A 19,290-nucleotide genomic window follows, 5' to 3' on the forward strand; every position below is an offset into this window, starting at 1 on the left:
TCTATTATAAGATGTTTTCTGAGGACACTGATTCTCAGAGAGGTTCAGTAACTTGGCTCAAGATCTCAAAGCTGTTAAGTAGCTATGGTGACAAGTAAGCACACAAGGGCCATCCAGCAACCAAATGCAATGTGGGAACCCTCCCTGGATCTCGATGACAGCAACCAACTACAGACAAACAAAATGCTTGAGACAATGGGGACCTCTGAACACTGACTGCATATTTTAATTTCAGATACGATAATGGCATTGTAGCTTGATAAGGGGGGGATTTATCTTTATCTTTTGGAGATAATGACTAGGTATTCAGAAATAAAATGGCACGACCTCCTGGACCTCCTGAGATGCGCTTTAAAATAATCCAGTTTGGAGAGCAGTGAGAAGTGGGTGGGGTGTAGATGAAACAATCTGGCTATGGGCTGATAACTACTGAAGTCAGGTGTTTTTAAGAATTACATACTAAATAGTAAAAGAAAAACATTAGAAAACAAAAACAAAAGCCACTGGGCTTTATGCCAAGCATGGGAGGTACTGGTCCCAGCTTCCCCACTGTAAGATCCTAAACAAGTCACTTCCCTTCTCTAGGGCTCTCTTTATCTGTAAGACAAAGATTAAACTAGAGCAAGCTTACCTGACCCTCTCCCTGCAAAAGAAAGAGGGGGAGGGGAAAGGGTAAGGGAAAGAGAGAGGACAGGTTCTATGGTTAACTGTTTCTCAGATACTGGGTAAGCAAGTTTCTTTATTATGGGACTTCTCAGAGCCTGAGATATGTTAATGTGTATGTCTCTCCAAGATTCCAAGGCTGGGGTGGGGGACAGTAATCCTGGCTTCTGGCTGACCACAGAAGCCTTTTCTGGATGAAAATACCAATTTGGGGGGGGGGCGCCTGGGTGGCTGAGTTGGTTATTGGACTGCCTTTGGCTCAGATCATAATCCCGGGGTCTGGGGATCAAGTCCCGCATCAGGATCCCAGTCCCTTGGGGAATCTGCTTCTCCCTCTGATCTTCTCCTCTCTCGTGCTCTCTCTTAACTTGCTCTCTCTCTCAAAAAAATAAATAAAATCTTTAAAAAAAAAAAAAGAAAAGAAAATACTAATTTGGGGAAAACTGATCTGGAGGGCTGTGACTCCCCCAGCATTAATAAGCTGTACTTCTACAGGGAAGCCTTCCTAAAAGGCAGGCCCAGGATGAGGGACAAGGAAGAGGATAAGGACCTGGAAGCCCTTATACTTCAGATGAGACTGGGAAAGCCTTGAATGCCATGCTGAGGATTAGGACCTCACCATGCAAAGTCAGCAGCTGTGAGGTGCAACAAGATCTCGGATGTGCTGCAGGGGGGTACTCCAGGCCAGGCGGGAACCAGGGGAGCAGACATGGGAGATGTTACTGCCACAATATGGCAGGAAGAACTAAGAACTTATTTTGGGTGGAAGAAGAGAGTAAGTGATTTATAAGCTACACCCTCAGATGCTTAGTTCCCATAATCTGAAAAGGCACAGGACTGAAACTAACTGAACTATCAAAATATAAAGCTAAAGTTTAGCTAAACTATATTAAGTACTTTGCATATATTAACTCATGCATTCCTAATGCCACAACTATACTGCTCTTATTACTGTTTTTCAGATAAGAAACTGAGGCTGAGGGCACCTAGGTGGCTCAGTGGGTTAAACCTCTGCCTTCAGCTCAGGTCATGATCTCAGGGTCCTGGGATCGAGTTCCACATCGGGCTCTCTGCTCAGCAGGGAGCCTGCTTCCCTTCCTCTCTCTGCCTGCCTCTCTGCCTGCTTGTGATCTCTCTCTGTCAAATAAATAAATAAAAATCTTAAAACAAACAAACAAAAAAACCCTCTGCCTTTGGCTCAGGTCATGATATTGAGGTCATGACCTCAGGTCAGGTCCCAATATCATGGGATTGAGCCCAGCATAGGGCTCTCTGCTCAGCAGGGAGCCTGTCCCCGCCCAACCCCGCCTGCCTCTGCCTACTTGTGATCTCTCTCTGTCAAATAAATAAGTAAATAAATCTTAAAAAAAAAAAAAAAAGAAAAGAAACTGAGGCTCATCTGACCAAGGTTTAAAAGCTATATAGCTAATGTGACTAACATGCTGCAAAGCCCACCTCTTTAATGGTATGCTAGTTCTTCAGGATTCTCTGCACCAACAGTAAATACCTGCTATAAACAATGACAATCAATCTTGCCTGAAAAATATACACCCAACATCCCCTGGGAGGGGCACAGGATCTCCTAAGTTCAGCTCAACTCATGCAGCATGTATTAAACATCTGCTTTATGTTATCGCTTTACTTGCAACCTTGGCTCAGGAAAGAAGTACAAGATCCTCCTGTGACTTCAGAGGAAAAGCTCTCTGTTAAAGTCACAATATAGATACATGTAAAACAGCATGAACAATAGAAAGCTGTGAACAATTACAGTCGAAAATGAGAACTGTGGATAAAAACCATCTCTCTGGAGCTAACAGGAAGGGAGGTCACCGTGGACTGAAGTCAGGAAGGCTTTCTGAGGCAACATGGGCAGAAGCTCCCAGGTTGGGGAGGACTGAAGGCAGTTTGACAGGACTGAGGGGGTGGGGAGCGGATCTAACGAAGATGGGAAAGCAGGAAGGCAGGAATACCAGAAGACAGAAATCTCTTTGAAAAATCAGTGTCCACACAACTGTTAGGTAGACAGGTTTCTTTTCCTTTTTTAAAGATTTATTTATTTATTTGACAGAGAGAGAGAGAAGAAAAAGGCAGAGAGGCAGGCAGAGAGAGAGGGGGAAGCAGGCTCTCCACTGAGCAGAGTCCGGTGTGGGGCTCAATTCCAGGACCCTGAGATCATGACCTGAGCTGAAGGAAGAGGCTTAATGCACTGAGCCACCCAGGTGCCCCAGTAGACAGGTTTCCACTCACAGACAAACCCATCCCCACAGGCCAGAATGAGATGACTCTGGTACCACACACCCAGGCCCTACCCTACAGAAACACTCACAATGGGGCGTGCTCAATGTCCTGAGGGCAGTCACTGCGGCACCAGCACCGTTTGAGGCTGAAAGGTTACAAAGATGTGCAGCAACAGGATGAAAGAGGACTAGCTGAAGAGACATCCAGTGCCTGGCACATTACAGCCCTCAGAAGAATGAAGTCGACATGGAGAAATCTCTGCGACATACCATGTAGGAAAAAATACAAGCTGAAGAGCACTTTCACGGTTTCCAACCACTCATGAAAAACAAAGACTACACATGTGCATATGTGCATGTCCGCCAGTGGACAAGAAAATATAAAAAGATACAGGGGCGCCTGAGGGCCTCAGTTGGTTAAGCACCTGCCTTTGGCTCAGGTCCTGATCCCAGGGTCCAGGAATGGAGCTCTGCATTGGCCTTCCTGCTCAGTGGGAAGCCTGCTTCTCCCTCTCCCAAACCCTCCCAGCTTGTGTTCTCTGTCTTGCTGTATCTCTGTCAAATAAATAAATAAAATCTTAAAAAAAAAAAAAAAGATATATACCAAAATTAAACTACGATGGTGTCTGGAGACAAGAGTAGCATGAGGGGGTGCTTGGGTGGCTCAGTGGGTTAAGCCTCTGCCTTTGGCTCAGGCCATGATCTCAGAGTCCTGGGACAGAGCCCTATGTCGGGCTCTCTGAGCCTGCTTCTCTCTCTCTCTGCCTCTCTGCCTGCTTGTGATGTCTCTCTCGCTCAAATAAATTTTTAAAATCTTTAAAAAAAAAAAAAAAGAGTAGCATGAGAGGGGATTTTTTCACTTCTGACTCTGCACTGTTACAGATTTGCAATGAAAATGTATTGAATCAATTTGCAACTGAAAATTTATTGCAATGAGAATGTATCCCCATGTTAGGAAAGACTGTACATTCTCATCCAGCCTTTGGTTCACATGCCTTTAACCCACCACAAAGGCAACAAATACAAAAGCCCTATGAACAGATGATGAGAAATTTCAGAGTTGGAAACCTCAGGATGCTCTGATTTGAACCCACAGAACCTCAGGAGCAAAGAACAAGCAAAGCAAAAGACCTGCACTAAGATATGGGAAGGAGCACAACAGGAACAAATAAATTAAACACCCAACTTTCACTACATCACTGGGATGCGGGCTTGGGAAGATCAGTCCATTGCTAATTTGTAAAGCGCTGTTTTACATCCTCTCAACCCGGTCAACATTGATTCATTCTTTGAGATTGGCCTCAAATGTCGCCTCTCTCTTTACATAAAATTAACTTTTGATTAAATTGCCAAATCTAGCAACTCTGTAGATAATATACAGTCAAAAACAAACAAGACAACCCATAGTCCCTCCACCCAGATATAACCACAGTTAACATTCCTTTTTTTTTTTTTTTTTTTTTTTTTTAAAGATTTTATTTATTTATTTATTTGACAGAGAGAGAGATCACAAGTAGGCGGAGAGTCAGGCAGAGAGAGAGAGAGAGAAGCAGGCTCCCGCTGAGCAAAGAGCCCGATGTGGGGCTCGATCCCAGGACCCTGAGATCATGACCTGAGCCGAAGGCAGCGGCTTAATCCACTGAGCCACCCAGGCGCCCCCCTTTTTTTTTTTTTTAATAAAAATAGGATTGTGGTACATAGTTTTATAAACTACTTTTTTAAAAGATTTTATTTATTTATTTGAGGGAGAATGAGTGAGAGAGAGCATGAGAGAGGAGAAGGTCAGAGGGAGAAGCAGACTCCCCAAGGAGCTGGGAGCCCGATGCGGGACTCCATCCTGGAAGTCTGGGATCATGACCTGAGCCGAAGGCAGTTGCTCAACCAACTGAGCCACCCAGGTGCCCTATAAACTATTTTTTAAAAGATTTTATTTATTTATTGGATAGACAGAGATCACAAGTAGGCAGAGAGGCAGGAAGCAGGCTCCCCGCTGAGCAGAGAGACCTATGCGAGGCTGGATCCCAGGACCCTGGAATCATGACCTGAGTTGAAAGCAGAGGCTTTAACCCACTGAGCCACCCAGGAGCCCCTAAACTATTATTTTTATTAAACAGTATATTGTGAACAATTTTCTGTATCATTACATTTTCCTCATTAGCACCTTTTTAAATTATTACAGAATTTGAAAAGAGCAACCTTTTACTGAGGTACTATGTTATGCATATCATTTACATTATCTCAATCTTCAAAATGAACCCCCTCCATTTACCATGAAAAAGCTCAGATTGGCAGGAAAATGTTAGGAGGGGTTGTTGCCAAGGGCTGGGAGAGACTGGGTACCTAAGTGACAGACCCACATCTACCTAACTCAGAACTATGAATTTTGACCACCAAGATGTTCCCCTGTAAAAACGGACCTCCATGCTTTATACTAATCTCTAACTTCTGGGCAATTTATTTCTAATTCTTCTATATCATCAAAACAGTGCTATGATGGATATCCCTACAGCTAAACCTTTGTGATCACTTCCCTCCTGACTAGAGATTTTCCTGATTGCTCTAAGCAAATTACCTCCAAAACCATATGCAGTGAAAGAACTTTTTTATTTTCAATCCATCATGGACTGGTATTTTTGTGAAGTTCTATGAAAATTTAGAAAAATGCATATAAAATATAAGTCCCAGATAGTTAAAGTAGCCAATTTTACATTTTGTATATCTTTCTTTTTTAATATTTTGTATCCTTCGCTTTTTTTTTTTAACGATTTTATTTATCTATTTTTTTTTAAAAGATTTTATTTATTTATTTGACAGAGAGAGATCACAGTAGGAGAGAGGAAGGGAAGAGATCACAGAGAGAGGAAGGGAAGCAGGCCCCCTGCTGAGCAGAGAGCCCGATGTGGGCCAGGACCCTGAGATCATGACCTGAGCCGAAGGCAGCGGCTTAACCCATTGAGCCACCCAGGCGCCCCAAAAGATTTTATTTATCTATTTGAGAGATAGAGATCACAAGTAGGCAGAAAGTCAGGCAGAGATAAAGGAAGAAGCAGGCTTCCTGTTGAGCAGACAGCCCGACACGGGGCTCGATCCCAGGACCCTGGGATCATGACCTGAGCCGAAGGCAGAGGCTTTAACCCACTAAGCCACCCAGGCACCCCTACATTATATGTATCTTACCACATTAAACACACGTGCGCGCACATGAGCGCCCATGAGGTGCCTAGCTGGTTTAGTCAGTAGAACATGTGACTCCTGATTTCAGGGTTATGAGTTTGAGTTCCACATTGGGTGTAGAGACTATTTAAAAATGAAATCTTTATTATTTTTTTTAAATTTCATTTATTTATTTGATAGAGACACAGCAAGAGAGGGAACACAAGCAGGGAAAGTGGGAGAGGAAGAGGGAGAAGTAGGCTCCCCGCTCAGCAGGGAGCCAGATGCAGCTCTATCCCAAGACCAGCCCCCTGCCACCAGAATCATGACCTGAGCAAAGTCAGATGTATAATGACTGAGCCACCCAGATCCCCCAAAATAAAATCTTAAAAAAAAAAAAAAATACAAGCCCCATTTGAAAAATCAGTATATTCAAAAGATTTCGGCCAAATTGCTATAAAAGCTTCTAAATGCTTACTCTTGATTTCTGTACTTACAGTGCAGAGGACCAGACAGCAGTCTGGGGACAGAAGCTGGGATGCAGACTGCACTCTGAGCTGTACCTCTACTACATTTTACTGCAGTTCTCTGTACCGGGCTTCTTCCCTTCCTAGACTTCAAGTCCTGCCCCAATCTGGTTCTCTACTGAGTGCGCTGGCTCAGTGCCAGAGCAGCTTGCAGACCCTGTGGACTGAAGAATTCAAGTTAACATCTCCAGCCTCAGCTGCCAGAGAGGCTACTCACCATTTGGAACCAGAAGGAGGCTTTTCACGATGCTTCTGAGAGGGCCAAGACTGATCTGATTGGTGGTGGCAAACTCAGAGAGCTGAGACAGAAACCTTTCCACCTGAAGAAAGGAAACAAACCCAGCCTTCACTTGCTTAGCATCTCAGGGCTGCAGACCCACATTCAGAACTCTCCCTATCATAAGGTACTTTACCTCTTTTGGCTCAGTTAGGAAGTGGAAAAGCACTTCTGTCAAGGCCGAGAACTGCTATGAAGAAAATGACAGAACATCAGTAACATTCTACTCCTGGGTCAATGTTCCCACATTCCATCCAACTACAGACCCTTAAGAGAGAGTATTGATACCTGTCTGATCATCTTAAAGTTCAAATATTCAAAACACCCACTATCCAGTGTCAATATATCAGTGCTACTATACTATCTGAAAAACTTGTGTATTTTATTGGAACACTTGGGAGATATACACCGAGACTGTGAGTATATGCACACATATGCATATATACATCTCAAGGGTCCAAGTACACGTGTGTGTACACACACACACACACACACACACACACACAACCTGAAAGGGAGATCACTGGAAGATTAATAGTAGTTGCTTTTTTCTTTTTGTTTCTATTTCCACATATTTATTATTCAAGCACAAGCCAATCCAAATAATGTGATTTCTTCTTTTTCCACCCCACACAAATGTTAACATACTATACAAGCTTTTTCTCTACCTGGACTTTTTTTTTTAAAAGACTTTATTTCTTTATTTGACACAGAGAGAGATCACAAACAGAGAGGCAGGCAAAGAGAGAAGGAGAAGCAGGCTCCCCACTGAGCAGAGAGCCCGATGCGGGGCTCGATTCCAGGACCCTGAGATCATGACCTGAGCTGAAGGCAGAGGCTTAACCCACTGAACCACCCAGGTGCCCCTCTATCTTGTCTTTTAAAGCAGTTATTTCTGTGTAGTGAGATTTTAGGTGATTTATTTTCTTCTGTCTATCCATATTTTCTGGGTTTCTTCCCCAACAAACGTCTTATTATGTATATGACAAAACAGTAAAGTTATACTTTTATCTACTATCCTAGAACAGTTTATTCTTTAAGATTTTATTATTTTTAACAGTTTGTTTTCATTTTTTTAGTAATAAAATAAAATTACTCTCCCTGACACCCCCCCCAACTCAGTCCCACTGCCCACAGGTAGTTACTGCTAACACCTCTGGCTTTCCCAGAATTGAATTTGAATTTAATTTCTTTTAAATAGAAATGAGATGATGATAGTGAACCTGTACCCTGCACCTTGCCTTTTTTCATCCAATTTTATCTTAGAGATTCATCTGGTCAGTAAATACAATTCTACCCAGTTTTTTTTGTTGTTGGTTTTTTTTGTTTTTAAGATTTTACTTATTTGGGGCCCCTGGGTGGCTGAGTGGGTTAAAACCTCTGCCTTCGGCTGGAATCCAGCCCTACATCAGGCTCTCTGCTTAGCAGGGAGCCTGCTTCCCTTCCCCTCTCTGCCGCTCTCTCTGCCTACTTGTGATCTCTGTCTGCCAAATAAATAAATAAAATCCTTTAAAAAAAAAAAAAAAGATTTTATTTATTTGTCAGAGAGAGAGAAAGAGCACACCCAAAGAGCGGGCTAAGCAAGGAGCCTGATGCAGGACTCAATCCCAGGACCCTGGTAATCATGATCCTGGGATCATGACTTGAGCCAAAGGCAGGCACTTAACCAACTGAGTCATCCAGGCATTCCTCTACGCAGTTTTATTTTGTTGTTGTTGTTGTTTTAAGTAATTTCTACACCCAATTTGGGGCTCGAACTAACAGCCCTGAGATCAAGAGTGGCATGCTCCTTCAACCCAGCCAACCAGGTACCTCTCCAGCCAATTCTTTTAACAAATGCACAGCATTCAACTATATAGATTTAGCGTGTGTGCCTACTCTGTTGTTATTCTAAATAATACTGCAATGAATATCCTCCCAAATATTTCTTTGTGACATGTCTATACATTTTTTTTTAAAGATTTTTTTTATTTATTTGAGAGCGAGAGCAAGAATGGGAGAGAGAGAGCATTAGAGGGGAGCGGTCAGAGGGACAGAAGCAGGATCCCCTTCTAGCAGGGAGCCTGATGCAGGACTCAATCCCAAGGATTCCAGGTTAGTGACCTGAACTGAAAGCAGTTGCTTAACCAACTGAGCCACCCAGGTGCCCTAAAACACATTTTTAAAATGTATCTTAGGTGAAATGATATATGCATTTTAAAATCTGAGAAAATGTTGCCAAACTGTCCTGCAAAGAAGTTGCATGGATTTATACTCATACCTGCCAATGGCACAGAAGCGTCTACTCCCTCAAACTTAATGGATATTCCCTGGAAAAACTTTAACCAAGGCTGAACCAGGGGTTGTCTTTCTGCAGCACTTATGATACTGGGTATTAGCCTTGCATAGCTGCTGATTCTATATAGTAAAAACAAGAAAAGTCAGGGACTAGTTACACACTGTGTCTTCAGACTATGAGTTTTCCTTTATTTCCCCCTGCAATCTATGGACTGTCAGATCTTTGGCTAACTGTATTTTCTTTTTTAAAAGATTTTATTTATTTATTTGATAGAGAAATCACAAGTAGGGAGAGCAGTGGGAAGAGAGAGAGGGGGAAGCAGACTCCCCGCTGAGCAGAGAGTCCAATGCGGGCTTGATCCCAGAATTCTGGGATCATGACCTGAGCCAAAAGCAGAGGCTTAACCCACTGAGCCACCCAGGCGCCCCAGGCTAACTCTATTTTTTGTGTCATCCTGGGCCTTTTACAAAATGGAGCAGCCGGGATGCCTGAGTGGCTTAGGGATGCCTGAGTGGCTTAGTCGTTAAGGGTCTGCCTTTGGCTCAAGTCATGATCTCAGGGTCCAGGAATTGAGTCCTGCACAGACTCTCTGCTCAGTGTGGAGCCTGCCTCTCCCTCTGCCCTTCCCCCTGCTTGTGTACATTCTGTCTCTCTCAAATAAATAAATAAAATCTTAAAAAAAGAAAAATGGAGCAACTGAGAAGCCTTCCAGTGGCTTTTCCATTTCCAGACCTCAGCCTAGCATTCAGGCTCAATCTCCCTCCCTGTGAGGCCTCAACCTAATCTGGTCTGCAGGACCTGCTGAGCCTCATCTCTACTTTTCCCCCATCCCTATCTCCACTTTCCCAGAACCTCCTTTATCCTTCAGTGTCCTGCTGTCAGGATACCACCACCCTCCTAACAAGAAAGTGACCTACCCAGATTCTTAACTTCTGAGGCTCCCTCTTGGAACCTTGCCTAAGGGCACTTAGAACTTTAAATCTTGATAAGAAACACAGACTTGTCTTAGCAGAGAGTGCTCTATGTACCTGCCTTAGAATGCTCACAGAGCCTTAGTTATCAGAGTGTGCAGTTAAGCATTTGTTGAATAAATCTTCCCTAAACACCTTTCCCATTCTTTGCCTTTGTATCTGCATAGCTGTCTCCTTCTGGAATGCTCACCTGCTCATCATCATCCATGAAATCAAATCTTAACTATTCTTACCAGTAAATATATGGAAAGATGTGCAAGATCATTCTAGAGGAGAAATGCAAATCAGCAAAATAAGGAAATACCCCTTTTTAACTTATCAGATCTTCAAAAATATAAATTTGATAAAACCCATGCTGGTCAAAGTACCAGGAAACAGACATGCTTGCACTGTCGATGAGAGGATTAAACTGGGACTTTTCCAGAGGGCAATTTGATAGTCCTATCTAATTTTTTTTAAAGATTTTATTTATTTATTTGACAGAGAGAGATCATAAGTAGGCAGAGATGTAGGCAGAGAGAGAGGAAGGGAAGCAGGCCCCTTGCTGAGCAGAGTCCCATGTGGGACTCGATCCCAGGACCCTGAGATCATGACCTGAGCCAAAGGCAGCGGCTTAACCCACTGAGCCACCCAGGCGCCCCATTCCTATCTAATTTTTAAATGCTCCTATCTCTTGACCTAGTAATTCCATTGCAGGAAGTATACCCTTCAGATATGTTCCAAAAAGTAAACCCAGACACATTTACACAAAGCAATTCACTGACAGCATTGTTTATAAAAACAAAAAACTGAAAGCAACTTAAGTGTCTATTAATATAGAGCGGGTAAAATAAATTATGATAGATCCATTTCAAGGAATTTCACACAATCCCTTCTGTGTAAAAGAAGATTTTAACAGATACCCATATATATAAAGGCAGATGCAGGGTTTTTTCCTACAAAGATACAAAAGAAACTATTAAAATGACTTTCTGCAGACAAGAGAAATAGGTATTCTATTTTAATCTTATACCTTTGGGGGCGCCTGCGTGGCTCAGGTCATGATCCCAGAGTGCTGGGATGGAGCACCGCTTCAGCCTCAATGCTCAGTGGGAAGCGTTTCTCCCTTTCCCTCTGCCCCCAGGCTTGTGCTAGCTCTCTCACTCTCTATCTCAAATAAATAGAATCTTAAAAAAAAAATTTGTACCAGGGTGCCTGGGTGGCTCAGTTGGTTAAGCAACTGCCTTCAGCTCAGGTCATGATCCTGGAGTCCTGGGATCGAGCCCCGCATCGGGCTCCCTGCTTGGCAGGGAGTCTGCTTCTCCTGCTGACCTCTCACCTTTCATGCTCTCTCTCTCAAATAAATAAATAAAATCTTAAAAAAAAAAAAATTTATACCTTTGAATACTGCTTGAATTTTCTAACTGTATGTGTTGCTTTCATTTATAGCTAGGTGAGAAGACCATAGACCATTTGTTTTCTTCTTCATATTTTTCTGAATTTCCTCTCTTATAACCATTCTAAAAATTATTTTTTTAATCCTATTCTCAAAAATGTTCATTACATAGGACAGGCCACAGGCATCAGAGAACACATCTAGCTGCACTTAGTACTGTGCTGGATCTCTGTTTTCTGACCTGACCTAGCAGATCACAACTTCCCCAGCATAAAAGGCTGTGTCCATCATGCCTTTGCAAACCCCACTGGGTTCAATGGCTTTCTGGTATAGAGTAGGCATTCCGAAAAATATCCACTGAGCGGCAATAAATGTTGATACCCACATTGACACAATGATTCTTTTTCTCCCAGATGCCTAGGCCTCAAACTTCAAAATAAACTCAGCCAATAGAGTGGGTACTTGGAAAAATCTGATCATCCAAAAAGGCAGGGGAAAGACTCCAGCTCATCAGGAAAAAGCTCTGTGTGTTAAAAACGAAGGTAAAGGGGCAGCTGGCTGGCTCAGTGTTAAAAGCGTGCAACTCCTGATACCAGGGTTTTGAGTCTGAGCTCCCCACCCCCAGCACTGGGTGTGGAGAAACACAAAGAAAAAACAAAGAAAAGAACACATCACTCACTCACACACACACACCCTGCCGCCCAAAACTTAAAAAAGAAAAAAAAAAGTAAGGACCTAGAATGTTTTTTTTTTTTTTAAACAGGTTTTAAGTCCAATGTGGTGCCCCATACAGCCCTAACTCATAACCCTGAGATCAAGACCTGACCTAACACCAACAGTCAGACACCTAATCTACTGAGTCACCCAGGCACCCCTGGAGTGTGTTTTAAAGTTAGAATATAGGGGCTGCCTGGGTGACTCAGTGGGTTAAGCCTCTGCCCCTGGCTCAGGTTATGGTCTCAGGATCCTGGAATCAAGCCCTGCATCTGGCTCTCTGCTCAGCAGGAAGCCTGCTTCCCACCGCACCTCCCCCCTCTACCTACTTGTGATCTGTCCGTCCGTCAAATAAATAAATAAAATCTTTAAAAAAAAAAAAAAAGTTAGAATATAAGGGCAAGCTCTGATTTTAAAAGAATGTGGTTTATATTTTTTCTATAAATACCAAGTTGGAGGTAAACTTAGGAAACCTACCATCCTGCAGCTTCAAAAAAGGTTTTTAGCAGCAGAATCTTTTTTATTCTCCAAACGGAAACCTTCCAGAAAATTCTGCCACATAAACAAGTGAAAGCTAAGCTACCTAGTTGGGGAGATCATCTACAAAGCTCTGTTCTGTATGTTTCATTCCCCAGAATCTAAAGTCAACATCTGGTCCTGAATTCCTGGCTCTAAAACTTCCTGGCTGCCTGACCTTAAAGAGGTAAATTTCTTTCCTGGAACCATTTTTCTTACCTGTAAAATAGGAATAATAACAGCACCTACCTTTTAGGGGTGCTACACATAAAGCACTGAAAACAGTGCCTGCCACATGGTACATGCTCAATAAGTTGAGGGCTCTTTTTGACTGCTCTGTGATTCAGTCCCCTTAATCTGTAAAATGGAGATAATAACAGTACCTATCTCCTATGGTTCTAAGGACTCAATGGCTTAGTAATATACATAAAAGCACTTAGGGGCGCCTGGGTGGCTCAGTCAGTTAAGTGTCGGCCTTCCGCTCAGGTCATGATTCTAGGGTCCTGGGATCCCGGCTCTTCGGGGAGCCTGCTTCTCCCTTTCCCTTCCCCCATTTGTTCTCTCAATCTCTGTTTCAAATAAATAAATAAAATCTTAAAAAAACATAATAAAAAAAAGGGCACTTAGAAGTGCTGTATGATAAACAGTGGCCACTAGCCACATGCAGCTATTAAATACTTGAAAAAGGTTAGTCTTGGGGCGCCTGGGTGGCTCAGTGGGTTAAAGCCTCTGCCTTCGGCTCAGGTCATGATCTCAGGGTCTTGGGATGGAGCCCCACATCAGGCTCTCTGCTCAGCGGGGAGTCTGTTTCCTCCTCTCTCAGCCTGCCTCTCTGCCTACTTGTGATCTGTCAAATAAATAAATAAAATCTTAAAAAAAAAAAAAGAAGAAGAAGAAGAAGAAGAAAAAGGCTAGTCTAATTTGAGATGTAAAGTGCACACCAGAATCAGAAAAATGAGTATCAAAGCACCTGGGTGGCTCAGTGGTTAAAAGTCTCTGCCTTCCCCTCAGGTCCTGATCCCAGAGCCCTAGGACGCTGCATAGGGCTCTCTGCTCAGCGGGGAGCCTGCTTTCCCCTCTCTGCCTACTTGTGACCTGTCAAATAAATAAATAAAATCTTTAAAAAAAAAATAGTATCAAAAAGTAAAATATCTCATCGGGCTCTCTGCTCAGCAGGGAGCCTGCTTCCTTCTCTCTCTCTCTCTGCCTGCCTCTCAGTGTACTTGTAATTTCTCTCTGTCAAATAAATAAATAAAATCTTAAAAAAAAAAAAAAAAAAAAGTAAAATATCTCATTGACATTTTTATATGGATTACATGTTAAAATAATAATATTCTGATTAAATATTATTAAAAAAAATTTTTAAGATTTTATTTATTTATTTGACAAGAGAGAGACACAATGAGAGAGGGAAACAAGCAGGGGGAGTGGGAGAGGGAGAAGCAGGCTTCCTGTGCAGGAAGCCCGATGCGGGGCTCAATCCTAGGACCCTGAGATCATGACCTGAGCTCAAGGCAGATGCTTAACAACTCAGCCACCCAGGTGCCCCTAAAAAAACATTTGTTTCATTTTTACTTTGTTTAAAAAGATTTTTAGTTTATTTATTAGAGAGAGAGCAGGAATGGAGAGAGAGGCAGAGGGAGAAGCCGACTCCCTATTCTAGCTCCCTAGGGAGTCTGACAACTTGGGGACTCAATCCCAGGACCCTGAGATCAGACGCTCAACAGACCGAGCCACTCCAGCACCCCCTTTATTTATTTACTTTTCATTTTTACTTACTTATTTTTAATTTTATCTATTTGAGAAACAGAAAGCACACACAAGCAGGAGTGGGAGAGGGAAAGAGAGAAGCAGACTCCCCTTCCAGGGAGCTCAATGCAGGACTCAATCCCAGGACCCTGAGATCCTGACCTGAGTGGAAGACAGATCCTTAACTGACTGAGCCACCCAGGTGCCCTATATTTTTTACTTTTTAAAGATGTTATTTTCAAGTAAGTAATTTCTACACTCAAGGTGGGATTTGAACTCACAATCCCGAAATCAAGGGTCACAGCCCTGCAACTCTTTTTAATTTTTAAATGTGACTACCAGAAATGTAAAATTAGATATGTGGCTTACGATTTATGTTGGACAAAGGGGTTTTAGAGTATGTCTGGCATTATAATTTGTGTTACTTTATGAGAAAACAGCAAGCTGTGAGGGATGTTGAGTTGAAGGAGAGAGACCCCCACCTCCTTGGAAATTACAACCCAGTGGGGGAAACAGATGTACCTTTACAATGGTGGTGAGAAGTGTCATTTTAACCTATTTAGTTTGGCCGCCGTGGTGCTTTGAACAGGGCATGTCAACCGGCAGAGGAGCAGGAAGTTGGCTGGCTGGCATCTGCTGCCTCAACAAGCAAAAACAGCTTTTCCAGCTCCACTACTACCAAGGGGTAGTAATTTAGAGTAATGTCGCTTTTTTTCTTTGAGGACTGTCAGATAGTCCCCCTAATCGGAGCCTCAGGCCATTACCCAACCCTGTATGTGACCACGGATTAACTGCCCCCCCCAGGCTCCCCTGACCCCCGCTGGATGCCAAGACCCCCCTCAGTCTCCCTCACCGGCCTCCCTACTGAACATCGCAGTCCCTCCCTGGCCCACCAAATTCCTCAGCTCCCCAAACTCGCACTATTATCTCAGTTCCCCAAACTCCCTTCAGCCTTATCAAGACGCCCCTCAGTTCCTCCGCTAAAACCCCACATAGTCTCCTCGTTCCCAGGACTCCCGGAAGTCCCACCTCTGAGCGCCCCCCACACACACACACACCCCTGCCTCGGGCCCCCTCAGCTTGCCCCGTAGGCCTCTAGAGATTCCTCGGCCTCCCAAACTCGCCTCGGCTCCCGGATAACCCCCTTAGCCTGTCCCTGAATCTCCCTCTGGCCACACGGCACACCGGACGCCCCCCTGCCTAGCCCGTCCCACTCTCCTCGCCCCCAGGCGGCCCTCGGCCCATACCCCTCCCCTCCCTCAGCCCTCGGGACCCACGCCGGCCCGCGCCCCGGCCGCCCGACCCACCTGCGCGCCCAGCTGATTCAGCTGCTGCATGTCGCCGCCCACGGCCTCGGGCACGGGGTCCTCCGTGCAGTGCAGCCGGCCCATGGCGTCCGCCCGACCCCGCAGGGCCCGCCGCCTCTCTGCTTCCTCGTCGCGGCCGCCTGCCTCGCCGCACTTCCGCAGCCGCACTTTCGCCACAGCTGCAGCCGCCGCCGCCGCGCTCCTCCCCCGGGCGGGGCGGGGCGCCCTCACCGAGCGCCCTCGCGGAGCCGCGGACGCGCGCGGGCCCCGGTGGGGCGGGACGGCCTCGCGGACACGCGCCGATGCGGGACAGGCGCGGACCGCGGGGCGGGGCGGGGCGGGACGGAATGCACTTGCAGCGCCACAGACGCGCGCGCCCCTGCGACCGCTGGAGAGCCCGGAGAAGCCGAGCTGCAGAACGTGGGATTCCTGAGGGGATCTCCCTCTGCCAGAACCCAACACAGAGCTTGGCCTCCCTGAACCCCCTGAACCCCGGTTTCACTCTCCGTAAAATGAACCCAGGGATAGCTGCTTAACTGAGTAATCCTCCCAAAACGTTTATAGAGTGTGGCCTGACCCACAGGAGGTCCTCCATCAGTGGCTACCAGCTATTAACATAGTTCTGATACATTCAGCAGATACTTGTTGCACGCCTACTCTGCCAGGCCCAGGAGATAGAGAAGTGAACGATGCAGGCCCTGTGTCCCCCCCCCCAGGACAGTTTAACATCAGAGCAGAGCGGTAACTACTCAAACTTGGGCTTGCACCAGAATCTCCTGGAGGACTTGCTGTAATGCAGATGGCTGGGCTCCACCCCCAGAGTATCTGATACAGAAAGGTCTAGGGTAGAGCCTGAGAATTTACATTTCCAACAAGATCCTAGGGACCACACTTTGAGAACCCCTGGAGTGGAGTAAAGTGTCCCCAAGAAGTGCAAGGACTGATCTTGCCAGGGAGGGTGGTGCTCAGGTCCATGAAGGGAGATGACTAAGATAGTGTTGATCACTTTAACCTGAAACACTTGAACCCCTATGTTGTCTCTTCCCAAGGACCTCTCACAGCCAGGGGTAACTATTACCCTGATCCCTAATGAACAGATGAGAAAACTGAGAGGTGCTCCCTGGAATCTAGTACATGACCCCCAAATCCAAGAGCTTCTTCACTGACCCCTGCACTCAGCCTTGAAAGTTGGGAGGGGAAGGGTAGAAACATGGAGTGCGGGCTTTCTTCTCCAACCTTCACTAAAAATCCATCTGGAAGGGTATGAACAAAATGTCTTCGACCTAGAGGCCAAGTGCCTTCCCTTTAGTGATTATTTCATTCATGCACTCATTCAACAGATAATATCAAGTGTCTACCAGAGAGTGGATACCAGGACAGGCATTGGACACCGCAGTGACAACTGATGCAGTGCCTGGGCCCGGAGAAGTCAGAGTTTAGTCAGGATAGCAGATGTGTGAAAGACGCTTGTGAAATTCATACGTGTGTGTGAAATTATTAACTGATGACAAGAAGTACAGAGTGCTTTGAAAATGCATGCAGCACACTTCTCCAAGTCCAAGGTATCTGGAAGAGAGTAAACCTTCAAGTTACTGACAGTGACTGAATTCAGGCCCCTTGACACACCATCCAGGAATTTTTATTTTAAAATATTTTCAACCTTTTAAGAAAGATTCCTGCTGGGGCATTGTGTTTCTTTATTTATATCTTTAAATGATAAATTACCTTTGTTGAGATATAATTTAAATGAGATGCACTCCTTCTAAGTGTGTTTCTTTTTTTTTTTTTAAGATTTTTTTTTAAGATTTTATTTATTTATTTGACAGAGAGAGATCACAAGTAGGCAGAGAGGCAGGCAGAGAGAGAGGGGAGGAAGCAGGCTCCCTGCTGAGCAGAGAGCCCAACGCAGTTCAATCCCAGAACCCTGGGATTATGACCCAAGTCTAAAGCAGAGGTTTTAACCCACTGAGCCGCCCAGGCACCCCTTTAAATTATTTTTAACTTAAAAAAAACTCCTTTAAAAAAATTTCTTGGGGGGCGCCTGGGCGGCTCAGTGGGTTAAAGCCTCGGCCTTCAGCTCAGGTCATGATCCCAGGGTCCTGGGAATGAGCCCCATATGGGGCTCTCTGCTCAGCAGGAAGCCTGCTTCCACCTCTCTCTCTCTCTCTCTCTCTCTCTGCCTGCCTCTCTGCCTACTTGTGATCTCTGTCAAATAAATAGATAAAATCTTTTAAAAATAAATAAATAAATAATGAAATAAAAATTTCTTGGAGCACCTGGGTGGCTCAGTGGGTTAAGCCTCTGCCTTTGGCTGAGATCATGATCCCAGGATCCTGAAATTGGGCTGGCTCTCTGCTCAGCAGGGAGTCTGCTTCCCCCTCTCTCTCTGCCTGCCTACTTGTGATCTCTCTGTCAAATAAGTAAAATTTTAAAAAAGGAGAGAGAGAGAGAGAGAGAGGGAGAGAAAAGAAAGAACTACTTTTCTGTTCAAAAAAAAAATTCCTTGAGGAAACCACTGGATTTTCCTTCCTCTTTGCTCCCATAGTACTGGTGCTGAAGCACACAATAAATATTTGTGGAACTGAATTGGTCCATGTGGCAGAAAAGAGGGAAAGAGAAAGAAATTGACTAGAAGCTGCTGTCCAACACAGTAGTAACATAGCAACTATCTAGCCTTCTAGTTTTCTTCCATGTGACAGGTCCTTGGGGCTTCTGTGATTTGTTTTGTTTTGGCATATTCAGGGCTTTCCTCCTTCCCCAACCTATTTAATCTCTGATAGAGTGTGGTCCTTGAAGGACATGGACACCATCTGGGAATTTGTTAGAAATGTAGAGTACGTGTACCACCCACCCACCCAGACCTGCTGATTCAGGATCTGCATTTTTAACAAGGTGATTTGAAGTGTATAATAACAACCATTTTTAGATGCTCACCATGTGCTCAGTTTTATCTGAAGCTTCCAAACAGACAACAGGTATAATGATAATACTTGGCACCGTCTACCTATTGTTGCTTATATTATTTCTGTTTTAATGTTTATCACATTGTGTTATTGCTGTCATTTGCACATCTGTCTCTCTCACTTACTAATAATGTTGTCTTGGGCAAATTACTTAGCTTTTTGTGCCTCCATTTCTTTTTTCATTTGTAAAAACGGAGACAATAATAGAACCCACTTGAAAGGATGAAATGAGACAAGGCTCATAAACCACTTAGCACAGCAACTGGCCCATGGTCAGTGCTCAATAAATGCTTATTATTATTCCAATTTTTCATTCTTATAGAAAGAATATGGCAATAAGCATCCCTGTACGCATTTCCCCCCCTACATCCGATTATTTCTTTATGAAATTATTTCTTTTTTTTCTTTTTTTTTTTTTTAGATTTTATTTATTTATTTGACAGAGAGAAATCACAAGTAGTCGGAGAGGCAGGCAGAGATAGAGAGAGAAGCAGGCTCCCTGCTGAGCAGAGAGCCCGATGTGGGACTCGATCCCAGGACCCTGAGATCATGACCAGAGC

General features: G+C 44.4%; 1 protein-coding gene across 4 annotated transcripts in view; it reads right to left on the reverse strand.

Moving 5' to 3' along the window:
* Positions 1-15,977, reverse strand: part of COMMD7 (COMM domain containing 7) — a 42,058-nt gene extending 26,081 nt beyond the window's left edge. Inside the window, exons 1-3 of one of the 4 annotated variants that reach the window (XM_059406782.1) lie at positions 15,768-15,977; positions 6,994-7,047; positions 6,798-6,900 (exon numbers count right to left, since the gene is read on the reverse strand). In XM_059406782.1, coding sequence (XP_059262765.1) covers positions 6,798-6,900; positions 6,994-7,047; positions 15,768-15,851 — 241 coding nt within the window. In that variant the 5' untranslated portion in view covers positions 15,852-15,977. The remainder of the gene's footprint in view (positions 1-6,797; positions 6,901-6,993; positions 7,048-15,767) is intronic. The other 3 variants (XM_059406781.1, XM_059406780.1, XM_059406783.1) reach the window with 3 other exon arrangements.
* Between the last annotated feature and the right edge of the window lie 3,313 nt (positions 15,978-19,290).

Source organism: Mustela nigripes, chromosome 7, assembly GCF_022355385.1.
Source record: "Mustela nigripes isolate SB6536 chromosome 7, MUSNIG.SB6536, whole genome shotgun sequence".
NCBI classification, from domain to species: domain Eukaryota; kingdom Metazoa; phylum Chordata; class Mammalia; order Carnivora; family Mustelidae; genus Mustela; species Mustela nigripes.